The sequence below is a fragment of the Manis javanica genome, chromosome 12 (assembly GCF_040802235.1).
Source record: "Manis javanica isolate MJ-LG chromosome 12, MJ_LKY, whole genome shotgun sequence".
Taxonomy (NCBI): domain Eukaryota; kingdom Metazoa; phylum Chordata; class Mammalia; order Pholidota; family Manidae; genus Manis; species Manis javanica.
In genome coordinates this window covers 85,498,022-85,511,438 of record NC_133167.1, presented here as the reverse complement: position 1 = coordinate 85,511,438, position 13,417 = coordinate 85,498,022, and the positions used below count along the sequence as shown (strand labels likewise).

Here is a 13,417-nt window from a genome sequence, read left to right as displayed (position 1 = left end):
TTCGCTGTTATGAGGAGAAAAAAATGTCTGTATAAGTCTGGCGAGTCAGGTTTATGACAGGACCAGATCTGTCACTGTTGTGCTGTGCAGCCAGGAATCTGCCCTGGTATAGAAGGCCGTCGTCATCTTGTCACTACAATCTGCTCGTTAAAGGTTGGGGTAACTGGAAGCATTAATGGAGCATAAGTTAAAAAAAATAGAACAGCAACATTGTTGAATGTCTACTTTTGTTCAAGGCACTATGCTAAGGAGTTCTCTTCAGCAGCCCTCATAACAGTAACACTAGGAAGTAGGTACTTTTAGTATTCTTACAAGTCAAATAAGTCAGTAGTTTCAAACCTTATTCCATAACCTCCACTCTGAAACAAGACTAATGTGTATCAAAGGGGAAGCTAATGAGTCCACCTGGTCCTAATTTACAGAGGCTTGGGGGAGGCCGTCCTGGTCCCTTCCCTCATATAGTAAGGGTGTTGGACTAGTAATCTCTGGAGGACTTTGAAGGTTTGATAATCTGTGATTCTGTGTGCGGGAGAAGAGAGGGACAAGGCTTTCCCAAGAGGTCCCAGCCTTCTTAAATAAAACAATTCACATCCACAACTGGACCTGCAGAGCACCCTGAGACACTGGGTCAGTGACAGTGGAGGCTCTTCATTCAGTCCTCTCCCTTTAGAGAAGCGCCTTTTGAGATTCTGTAAGGAGTTTCCCATTTAAATTACTTTATGAAAACCTGATAACTTAAGCATTTTTATAGGCTGCAAATGAAAGCACAATTTGTACCTCACCTGTATTTCAAAGGGAGTATTTAAATCTAGTTCTGTGAATTAATCAATCTGGTCTGGTACCTCCTGGGCTATCTCCTGCTTTACTGCTGGAAAAACTGGTTTTGTTTGTTATTGAGAAAACCAAAAAGCTGAGAATTTAGGTTTAAAAAATGCATATTCTGATACTTTAAATTTTCTTTTTCTGCAGTTGTTTTTTAAACAGTTGCTTTCTTGAAATATGATTTACATACCAGAGAATTCACCTTTTTAAAGTATGCAACTCAGTGACTTTTGTACAGTCACCACCACAACCTAACTGTAGAACGTTTTCATCAACCCCCACAAAAAAAATCCCGTACCCATTAGCAGCCACTCCCTATTCCTCCTCTCCCCACCCCTTGCCCAAAGCAGCTGCTACTTCCTGTCACTATACATTTGCCTTATCTAGACATTTCAGATAAATGGAATCATTAAATTGTGGCCTTTTAAGTGCGGCTTTCACTTAGCATAATGCTTTAGATGTTCATCCATGATGTATCATCTCTTCATGTCTTTCTACTGCCAAGTAATATTCCATTGTACAGCTGTTTGATTGCAGTTTTTTCTTTTTTTTTTTTGTGGTGAAGTTTTAAATGAAGTAGTTTTCTGACAATCAAAAAAACACAGCGTAAACTTTAATTTTGTTGATCACATTCCATGCATGATGCCTGTGAAGCATTTTGTGTTGTTAGGAAAGAGTATAAAACCTAAATGTGATTTATTCCCACTAGGATGTTTAAACATTTTAACAGTAAGGTATGAACAAAGGGCCACATGGTAGAAGCTGCTCGGGCTGAGAGTGGGGGTGGGGGAATTGATAAGGGCCTGGCTATACCTGTGTGAGTATTTAAACCTACCAATAAAATTAAGACAAATGTAAAGGAAAGATATAACCAGCTTAGGCGAGGTCCGAGGAAGACTGTGAACCCTGTAGTACTCAGCCAATGAAGAACCAGGGGAGGGACTCACATACTAAGAGATAAATTATTGGCGCCAAACTCCCCAAGTGTGCCTGCCCATCAGACACCCGATCTTGCAAGACCGTCATTAAAGCCTCACTCCGCTGTTCTCTTTGTCTCCGTGTCCACTTACTGAATTTAGACCAGTGAGTGTGTTTCTCACAGTGTTGCTTATTATCTAAACAACTTCGTAAAATTTATCTTGATTATATTTAGTCACTGGTTTCCATATTGTTATTAGACAGTATTATTATTAGTCACATTGTTAGCATTAGAAAATATATTTAACAATTTTCACACAATACAATTTTTTGTAAGCATGTTGAAAGATGTTTGGATTACATGCCTATTTTAAGTTTTATTTCACTGTTTAGGTTCCACTTCAAGTTTAAAAGTTAAAAACAGTGCTTTTTCTGCTTATACAGAAGCGAAAGGTGCACGTGCTTTCATCCTCACTATGTAGCTACTATTAAGCATTTGAGAGTTTAATTCTTTTTTTCTGTTTGTAATTAATAGATATGAATATATTTTTACTGAGTTTTAAATGGTTTTATATCTACTGTAACTTTTAACCCTTATAGGTTTTTTTGAAGTTTAAAATTAGATGGTTTTACCTAATTTTTCTTACATAAAAACATTTCCTTGACATTTTCCTATTGGAAATTTAGTCCATTATCATGAGAAAAATGTGCTTGTTTCCCAGTCTTTCAGATCTGTAGGTTTTTATTTCACTCTTGTCTTAGAGTTTTCCAGCCAGCAGGAAACAAAGTGCTAATAACAAAGAGGCAAACTGCTTGATAAGTAGTTTCATCTGCAGTAAGTGATTTAATGGAAGAAGTTGAAAATAAAGATTAAAATGAGATTGTGTTATATGTTTTAGTTTTCATAGTTTTTAACTATAAAGCCCTTTGGGATATTTGCTTCTGAATAAATAACTCTGACTTTTGAAAACAGATTAAGTCCTATGTTCTTTTAACCCTATTACTTGTACCCACCACCCTATCTTCTTAACTCACCTGTTAGTTTAGATTATGTTTATCTTTTTGTCCTTCAAAACCCTTAGACTTTTGATAAACCTTCTTTGATTAATTATAACCAAATTTGTATGTGGCTTTTCTCAGATTAGATGATAAAGAAATCCGAGTTGTGTGTATTTCATAGGCTATTTTACATATGAAATTTGAATCTTGTTTCAAAATAATTCATTAGGTAATCTCCCATTAATGCCTAATAAAATTAAAATGTTTCAGTTCCAAAATGTAATGTAATGTAAGATTATTAAGTAAGTAGTTCCCTTTAATCCTTTCTCCTCATTTTTACGGAGGCTCTGCTTGTTGCCATTCTTTCCCTACCTAACTTACCCTGGATTCCTCAAGAAGACCATGTCTACGTGACCCTGTTGACCTGTGACTTTTTCTCCAGAGCAGTGTTTTTCAGATTATGTTTGGTAAAGGACCAGTTTTTATTCTTTAAAATGTCCAGTCCGCCATGGACCTAGAGTTCTGCAAAATACAATGAAATTAACAATTAGTATAATAAAAGCCCTCCCCCTCCAAAGAAATGCATAGGACAAGAGCCCTGATCGTGTGCCTCTATATCATGGTGATGTCAAATCATCATCATTTCTACATGCTCATGCTTAACTTGTGCCCTTGGTTTGTCACGGAACGGCTGTGCTGGCCGCAACACTGGTGGAGCAGCCTCGCTCTATAGCAGTGCTGTTAGATACTTTGAGCCCAGAACCCCTTTTCCTCTTAAAATTTGAGGACTCTCAGAAGCTTTTGTTTATGTGGCTATACCTGTTTCTATTTATTTTTATTGAGAAATTAAATGAGAAAATTTTTTAATCTTTAACTAAATCATTTAAAAATAACCTGTTATTGTTATCATTAATTACATTTTCATAAAAAATAACTTCACAATGAGAAGAATGGTTTTATACATTTATGCAAATCTCTTTAATGTCTGGCTTGAGACACTAAATTCTCATACCTGGTTCTACATGCAGTCTGTTAAGATTGATTGTTTGGTTGAAGTAGATGAAGATAATCTGGCCTCACACAGATGTGTAGTTGGGAAAGGGAAGGGTATTTTAATAGCCTTTTTCAGGTAATTGTGGATATATTTCTTTGATATCACACCAAAACTCAACAAGTGGTGGGTTTGTCACAATGTGGGATTTGAAATCATATTGAAAACCTTTTTGTACTTTGTTACAGTAAAATCCATTGGTTCTGACTTGCACTTTGAATGGATGTTTTACCTTTCATGATTTTGTAACATTATGTATTGGCCATTTAACAAATACTGGTTTATAAGGTCATGTGTATCTTAGAAGTGTTGGCACATTTCTTTATAAGTATTTTTTAAAACCATTTATTTCATCAGACAAGTCTTAGTAGTTGGGAAGTTGGAAGACTCATAGGGCAGATACTTGTTTTCTAAAGTTCTAATTATTGCTTAGAAAATCAGGTTTTATTTTTGGCAACAAACACTATCAATTTCCCTTAAGGTAACAAAATTGCTTTGTTCATTTTTGAGGAAATATCTGCCCAGTGCTCCAGGTCAAATAACCGTAGTTCTTCTGTTAGTCATTCTTTCAAGTAAAAATGGTGTTTTCCATGAAAAGTGGCCAGTTCACCTTGCAACTCAGTCACACAAGTACTTTTCCTTAAGGTAACATCATACTTACGTGGGCAAAAGTGCAGTCTGCACAATTCCTACGTGGTCACACACAATATTAAAGAGACATGTACTCATAGGTTGAGATTTAGTAAAAGTAATTTTTACTGTTTCATCAAGAACATTAAATAAAACTGGCTTTTTTTTTAACTGCCAGTGTATGGCTGTGAAGAATTTGATACCAGTATATTTGGTGCCACTCATTGCCTTTATTTGTGCTCAGATGTCAGCAGTTTTATCCACCATTGCTTTTACAGTATTAAGTGCAAATGTCAACATAGTGAAAAAGACAAATAATATCTTAGTATTTTTATGAAGATAGTTTTGACCTCACAGGATCCCTGAAAGTGGCTCAGTAGCCTTTCCTCCCCTACCCCCAGGTCTGTATGCCACACTGTTAAACAGCTAGAAAAGCAGATTGGCCAGCACTGGACTTCTAAATAAAAAGTCCAAGAAAACATTTTTTTGAAGGAAAATTTATTTATTTATACCTAGATTTGTTTCTAAAAAGGTTTGAGGCAAGTAAAAGTAATGTAACCAAGGTAACAAATTTGATAATTAGCAGAATTTCTGATTTTTCTTTCTCTTAAAATCTGCTGTAGTAATTCTGATAATTGTGGGTGATTTTTATGGTAACAATTCCTTGCGTAATCAGTAGGTGTTGGATTATATCTTTGGGCAATCCAAAATATACAAGTGTTAACCTGAGTAATACTACAGAATCTGGCTGGGGTTCATGTTTTTTGGCAAAGTATATGAATGCTTATGTTCTGAAATGGTTAATAAGAATTTTCACTCACAGGTGCCCGGGAATATCACGTCCAGTTTTTTAGCAACCAGCCAGAGAGGGCATGGGTTCATGAAAAGCGGGTACGAGAGTACAAAGGTCATAAGCAGTATGAAGAATTACTGGCCGAGGCGACCAAGCAAGCCAGCAATCACTCTGAGAAACAAAAGGTGACTGACAGCAGACTGACATTGCCAACCGGATGTGGGTCTTAAAGGACTTAATAGTATCTCAGAACTTTTCATACTTGAATTCAGACAGTTGCTAGAATGATTGGTTATATTAACTCCTTAAGTTCAGTTTTAATCATTTATTGTCAGTATATCAGTAATCTTATGTCATATAAACAATACTATTAAACACCTTAACTGCTTAATACAATGTTGGATTCTATTTTGAATTAATGTATGTAAGGCCTAGTAGATGCTAGTGAGATGTGGATTTTGCCAGGGATTTTTGTTCTTTTTCTTATTTCACCTTCTTTCCGTGATTTTCCTTTATTTAGCAAAACTGTTTTCCAAAAGTTAAAGTTTTTGAAATGTCTGTTACCTAATGTGAGGCAGGCACTGTTTTAAGCATTTTATATGTATTCATTTACTCTTTATGACAACTTAAGTAAGGTAGATACATTATTCTTATTTCTACAGATGAAGAAATTACACCAAAAACTTAACTGGTCCAAACCAAGGTCACACAGTTGGTGGACCCAAGAAATACATTTGATGTGGTGGTGGAGATTTTAGAATTTTGACATCAACTCTTGATAAACTGGTTGAGATTTTTTAAATCAACTATTTTTAGTGTGATTCTCTTGTGATTCAAAAATTAGACATATTTTTACATTTAAAAAACTAAATCTTACCCAGAGGATTTTGACTAACTTTATCCAACTTGATGTCTTACGATTTATACATCAGTATTCCACATGCACCATACCATTTCATAGTTTCATTAGCTAATTTCAGGTTACCTAATTCCAGGCCAACCCCCTGGGCAGTTCCTAATGGCTTTCTTTGGTCATCTTACATACCTTTATTCAAATTCCTCTTATCTGTCTTGTCAATCCAAAGCCTTCTGATAAAGACCTATGGAAACTGATTCAGGTTTATTCTTTCTCTCGTGTATTCCTGCTTTCCTGTGCTCGGTCAGCTTTCACGTGTCCTCAGGTTGCTCTCCTTTCTCTTCTTTCTGCCCATTTGCATTATGGTACAAACGAGTTCAGCTTCAGATGCTGACTCTCTTCCAGGTGGCTTTTTGTGTAGCACTCCTGAGCCTTAGTGTGTTGTTTTTAATGTTGGCGTTTTATTGACCACTGAAAGTAATCATTTCTGTTATCTTTCTTTCTTTGCCCTCATTATTGCTGGATTTTTATGACTATAATGTGAGAAGCACCACTCCCTCTTTGCGGGACTTGTCCAGTAAAGTGGTCAACAAGGAAGGACATAAAAAAGAGCAGACCTCCATATCATCATATAGAAATACTGATTTACCAAAGCTATGGAATTAAAACATTTTATTTATTTGATTGAAGAGCCTGAAGATACATAGACCTGGAAAGATGACAGGGTCACATAGGAAATACATGTTGGTTTAAACTTCCCTTTTAGATTAAAGTATGACGGCTAATGCCTATATCTTTTTTTTTTTTTAAGATCCGAAAACCCCGACCTCAGAGAGAACGTGCTCAATGGGATATTGGCATTGCCCATGCAGAGAAAGCATTGAAAATGACTCGTGAGGAAAGAATAGAACAGTACACTTTTATCTATATCGATAAACAGCCTGAGGAGGCTTTATCCCAAGCTAAAAAGAATGTTGCCTCTAAAGCCGAAGTTAAAAAAACCCGAAGACCAAGATCAGTGCTGAATACCCCGCCAGAACAGACCAATGTGGGTGAGGTGGCCTCCTCGCTGTCCAGTACTGAAATTCGGAGGCACAGCCAGAGGCGGCAGACTAATGTGGAAGAGGAAGAACCACCTCCTGTTAAAATAGCCTGGAAAACGGCAGCAGCAAGGAAATCCTTACCAGCTTCCATCACAATGCACAAAGGGAGCCTGGATTTGCAGAAGTGTAACATGTCTCCAGTTGTGAAAATCGAACAAGTGTTTGCTCTTCAGAATGCTGCAGGAGACGGGAAGTTTATTGATCAGTTTGTTTATTCAACGAAGGTACCTCCTTTTTTCATGGCATTTTTGGGGGGACGGATTTAACAGTAGTCAGCCTTGGCATTTAAAAAAACACTACCACAAGGTCATTATTTAAACAAACTTCCTATCCACACATTTGCAGGCAGCTTACTCTGTTGAAGATGGGGCACAAAAGACAGGCTAAAATGCTATGCTTTCCTTTTTTTTTTTTCTTTCCTCTTTTTTAATATCCCCATCTGTACTAAATTAATCTGAGCTGTGCAGCCAAAACTGAGTTGAGCTCCCTGAAGTCGTGGAAAAAAACTGGGCGCTTTGCCTTCTCCTGGTTTGTGTAGTCTGCCTTAGTTGCAAAGTGTGCTTCTTCTTAAATGGTTTTTGTCAGTTATCTGAATTCCCCATTGTAATAGCTGCCTGCTGATGTGTTTGGATTGCGCCAGCAGTTTTGTTAGGCTCACGCTGGGTTGGCATATCTGGTGCATGTTAGAGAAGTAACAGAACTGCGTTTGTTTCTGTGACAATCAACTGTGGCGATAGCTTGGGTGAAGGGGTGAAAAGGGCCTCTTCAAAGGGACCGCCTCCGTCAGCCAGACCTGAGCCTCCGCATAGGGCACCAATACTTTAGCTTTAAGATTTTAAAATTCTTTCATAACATTTGTAATATTTATTCCCTATATCTCTTTACCAACCTCCCAAGCCCATTCCAGTTATTGGCTTATGAATTTGATTTAGTGGTACCTCATGGGTGTGTACTTTTATTAAAGAATCCTGTGCTCATTTCCTAACATTGTCATTATACTGTAAAATGATTAAACATAGGTATGCCTCATTAGTGATATTTTTTCCTAGAGAGAAGTATAAGGCTATACTTCTGCCTATAGGTTCAGCTGATTTTAGTAAGGCGAAACTACTTGGAGAAACTCAAGTTACAATCCCCACTTGGGTCTGCTGAGAGCTTTGAATAGCAGATGAATACTTTGCATCTTTGTTGAATACAAATTAGTTTCATTTTTGGAGCTAGTTTTTAATCTGCTTTTGGATGCACACATCCAGACTTGTGTCAGTCCCCCTCCACAGAATTCTATTTAAATGAAATTTGAGATAAAACCAATCTTTTAAAAATGAGGGCTTTAAAAATACTTACATATTTGTAAATCACTAATTTTTTTCATTGCATTAAAAATACTTACAATAACGTGACAGAACTGTAATTGTACCTGACATCTCTCTGCTCCAAACTGCTTATTGTGTACACGTTTTGGTCACCATGAGTGGCGTATTTCTGCATCAAAGGATAGTTTTATCTTTCAAGATGTGTTGGCATTTTTATCTGTAATGGGGTACTTTACCGAATGAAAATGACTGGAGCTCTCTTACTATGATGTAGGTAGAGGGAGAGCCTGTTCTGACCAGAAAATATTTTGCTTTTGACAGAAAGTTAAGTGATACTTGTTCGTTTTTTAGTGATATTCATTGTCTGGTCTTAGACAAATTTTTTTTTTTTCCACCTAATTTCATTGTACATTTTAGGGTGCATACTGATGAGTTAGTAAAATTGTTCTGATAATAGGTAAGATCATACATTAACTGTATGTTATGTATGAACCATATAAAATTCAAGAAACTTATATCATCTTAAGGTATCCTTATAAGCCAGTGATGCCATTTGCCTGGTAATCACCTATTTTTTAATTTGCCATATTTTGAAGGGAATTGGTAACAAAACGGAAATAAGTGTCAGGGGACAAGACAGACTTATAATTTCTACACCAAGCCAGAGAAATGAAAAGGCAACTCAGAACATTTCATCTTCTGAAGCAACATCTGGTCTTACAGGTGGGTATGAATGAAGAGTATATATAGATCCATTTCGAGAGGGCATAGTTCTGTTCTAACATGGTAGCTGTGTTCCTAAGAAACTTTTAGTTATCAAAATCAAATTGTATTTAAAAAATCAAGTTATAAAGACAGTTTTTTTTTTGTTTTTTTTTTTTGAGAGGGTATCTCTCATATTTATTGATCATATGGTTGTTAACAACAATAAAATTCTGTATAGGGGACTCAGTGCACAAGCATTAATCAACCCCAAGCCTAATTCTCAACAGTCTCCAATCTTCTGAAGCATAATGAACAAATTTTTACATGGTGAACAAGTTCTTACATAGTGAATAAGTTCTTACATGGTGAACAGTGCAAGGGCAGTCATCACAGAAACTTTCGGTTTTGATCACGCATCATGAATTATAAACAATCAGGTCAATTATGATTATTCGTTTGATTTTTATACTTGATTTATATGTGAATCCCACATTTCTCCCTTATCATTATTATTATTATTTTTTAATAAAATGCTGAAGTGGTAGGTAGATGCAAGATAAAGGTAGAAAACAGTTTAGTGCTGTAAGAGGGCAAATGTAGATGATCAGGTCTGTGCCTATAGACTAAGTATTAATCCCAGCTAGCCAAGGGCAACAAAACATCCACGGATGCAGAAGATTTCTCTCAAAACAGGGGGGGTGAGGTTCTAAGCCTCACCTCTGTTGATCCTCAATTTCTCACCTGGTGGCCCCCCTGAGACTGTGCCTGTAAAGACAGTTTTTTTCAGTAGGAAGCAATGGTTTAGGGGCTAGAGAACTTTATTCATAGTAAGTTATTTTTTTTATTTTTTTTCCTTTGTTTTTGTTTTTTTATTTTTTTATTGTACTTGATATGCAATATATGTTTTAAGTGTACAATATAATGATTAGACAGTTATCTACATTATTAAATGCTCACCCAAACTAGTGTATCACTGTTAACATAGAAGGGTGTTATAGAACTGTTGTCTATATTCTCGGTGCTGTACTTTCATCCCTGTGACTAATTTATATTTGATTAAGATTTTGTGCCACTTAATCCCCTTCACCTATTTCACCTGCCACCCTAACCCCGCCCCGTGGTAACCAGTCACTTCTAGGGTCTATGAGTCTATTGCTGTTTCGTTTGTTTTGTTTTCAGACTCCACATATAAGTGAAATCGTGTAGTACTTGTCTTTCTCTGCCTGGCTAATTTCATTTAGTGTAATACCCTCTAGGTCCATTCATGTTGTTGTTAATGGCAGGATTTCTTTTTTTATGGCTAAATAATATTCTGTTGTGTATATGTACCACATCTTTTTTATCCATTCATCTATTGACAGGCATTTTGGTTGCTTCCATATCTTGGCTACTGTAAATAATGCAGCAGTAAATACAGGGGTGCATATATCTTTTTGAATCAGAGACTTTTTTGTTTTCTTTTGGTAAATTCCTAGGAGTGGAATTACTGAGTTATATAGTATTTCTAGTTTTAGTTTCATGAGCAACCTCCATACTGCTTTCCACAGTGGCTACACCAATTGGCATTCCCACTAATAGTGTAGGAGGGTATAACAGTTATTTTTATAAGAATTTAAATAATAGGGTTCTAAAATATAGTTTTAAAATCTATACATATCTGAGTAAATCCACCATTTAATTATATCTTTGCATGAGAAGAACAGCTCTGCTTTTCCAGCACTGTTCACACCTCCTTACTATTTCCTCTTTTAACCCCTATTAGTAACAAATGGACAGATGCTCACTCTCTTTTCATTATTCTTCATGCACTGGATGTTAGTCGCTGAGGAGCCTATGGCCTAACTCTGCTATTATAACCTCTCCTCTGATTAACAGATACCATGAATTGTAATCAGGCTATATTATTCTTGTTTAAAGGAGAAATGCCTATATTCAATAGATTGTGTCTTTGGAATCGTCAAAGTATTTTTTATTAAGAGTCTGACTTACTAAGGATCTTACAGTTTAACTCAGTGTCTGGTAGGTTTGGTTTATATAACAGTATTACTGCTTCATACAGCCATCAAGAAAAGAGATAGGTATCACCTGGCTTGGCCATTTGGAATCTTAGTTTAGGGGAAAGAAGGGTTAAAGTCTTAAGACCTGAGGTGGTAGTCTTGAATTAATAGTATCTCAGACAAATCTGAGATTGAGTAGCACTGAGGGGTAAATAATTTTGTATGGGAAATTTTGATTTTATTATTATAAAAGCTAAGGAAGAACAGTCTTTGTTAAAAAAAGAACTTGAACTAGTTTCCTTTAAAAAAAAAATAATGGGGGCTTCAGGATTGGAAGAGGTGGTGGCAGAGATGGGGCATATATTGGACAGGGTATATTAAACAATATGTCTTTATCCAAAATTGAGCTGGGAAAGGAAGCTGCATTAAAGTAAGGAGGGAGTAGCAAAGTCCAGAACTAGAATTACAATTTGTGTCATTTCAAAATACTGTATAAAAAATGAAATTATGTTGAAGGAATGAATTAATAGGCTTAGAAAATTTTACAGTAATTAGCCATAATTGAAATGTTCCTGTCTTTGAATATTAAAGAGATCTTTTGCCCTCAGCTCTCCATAGTTAGGTATATCAGTTATATATACGTAACTTGTTATGTATGTTTCTTTACACTAAATTGGTAATTTGTCTGAATTTGGTAATTACACTAAGTTGGTAATTTGTCTGAATTTAAGTGTGATACTTAGACCAGGATTATCTTTGTTAAACCTCTACCTTCTAACTAGGGAGAAAGCACATTCTTCATGTAACATTAGACTGATCTTAAATACTGTAAGTTAGTTAGTTAGTTAGTTAGTTTGTTTGTTTGTTTGTTTGTTTTTGGTATCATTAATCTACAATTACATGAAGAACATTATGTTTACTAGGCTCCCCCTTCACCAAGTCCCCCCCACAAACCCCATTACAGTCACTGTCCATCAGCGTAGTAAGATGCTGTAGAATCACTACTTGTCTTCTCTGTGTTGTACAGACCTCCCCATGTCCCTGCCACCACATTACACATGCTAATCATAATGCCCCCTTTCTTTTTCCCTGCCCTTATCCATCCCTTCCCACCCATCCTCCTCAGTCCCTTTCCCTTTGGTAACTGTTAGTCCATTCTTGGGTTCTGTGATTCTGCTGCTGTTTTGTTCCTTCAGTTTTCCTTTTTTCTTATACTCCACATATGAGTGAAATCATTTGGTACTTGTCTCTCTCTGCCTGGCTTCTTTCACTGAGCATAATACCCTCTAGCTCCATCCATGTTGTTGCAAATGGTAGGATATGTTTTCTTCTTATAGCTGAATAATATTCCGTTGTGTATATGTACCACATCTTCTTTATCCATTCATCTACTGATGGACATTTTATTTAGGTTGCTTCTATTTCTTGGCTACTGTAAATAGTGCTGCGATAAACATAGGGGTGCATCTGTCTTTTTCAAACTGGGCTGCTGCATTCTTAGGGTAAATTCCTGGAAGTGGAATTCCTGGGTCAAATGGTATTTCTATTTTGAGCATTTTGAGGAATCTCCGTACTGCTTTCCACAATGGTTAAACTAATTTACATTCCCACCAGCAGTGTAGGAGGGTTCCCTTTTCTCCACAACCTCGCCAACATTTGTTGTTGTTTGTCTTTTGGATGTTGGCCATCCTAACTGGTGTAAGGTGATATCATTGTGATTTAATCAAGCGATGTGGAGCATCTTTTCATGTGTCTGTTGGCCATCTGAATTTCTTCTTTAGAGAACCTGTCTATTCAGCTCCTCTGCCCATTTTTTAATTGGATTATTTGCTTTTTGTTGAGGTGTGTGAGCTCTTTATGTATTTTGGATGTCAGCCCTTTATCGGATCTGTCATTTATTAATATATTCTCCCATACTGTAGGATACCTTTTTGTTCTATTGATGGTGTCATTGCTGTACAGAAGCTTTTCAGCTTGATATAGTCCCATTTGTTCATTTTTGCTTTTGTTTCCCTTGCCCGGGGAGATATGTTCATGAAGAAGTCAGTCGTGTTTATGTCTAAGAGATTTTTGCCTATGTTTTTTTCTAAGAGTTTTATGGTTTCATGACTTACATTCAGGTCTTTGATCCATTTCGAATTTACTTTTGTGTATGGGGTTAGACAGTGACCCAGTTTCATTCTCTTACATGTAGCTGTCCAGTTTTGCCAGCACCATCTGTTGAAGAGAC

The 13,417-nt window shown here is 36.4% G+C and overlaps 1 protein-coding gene across 6 annotated transcripts in view; it reads left to right on the top strand.

The window, feature by feature from the left end:
- NSD3 (nuclear receptor binding SET domain protein 3) overlaps window positions 1–13,417 on the top strand; it is a 93,762-nt gene that overhangs the window by 37,631 nt on the left and 42,714 nt on the right. For all 6 annotated transcript variants that reach the window (XM_017659497.3, XM_017659500.3, XM_017659498.3 and 3 more), the window contains 3 exons: window positions 5,244–5,398; window positions 6,881–7,396; window positions 9,082–9,208. In XM_017659497.3, coding sequence (XP_017514986.1) covers window positions 5,244–5,398; window positions 6,881–7,396; window positions 9,082–9,208 — 798 coding nt within the window. The remainder of the gene's footprint in view (window positions 1–5,243; window positions 5,399–6,880; window positions 7,397–9,081; window positions 9,209–13,417) is intronic.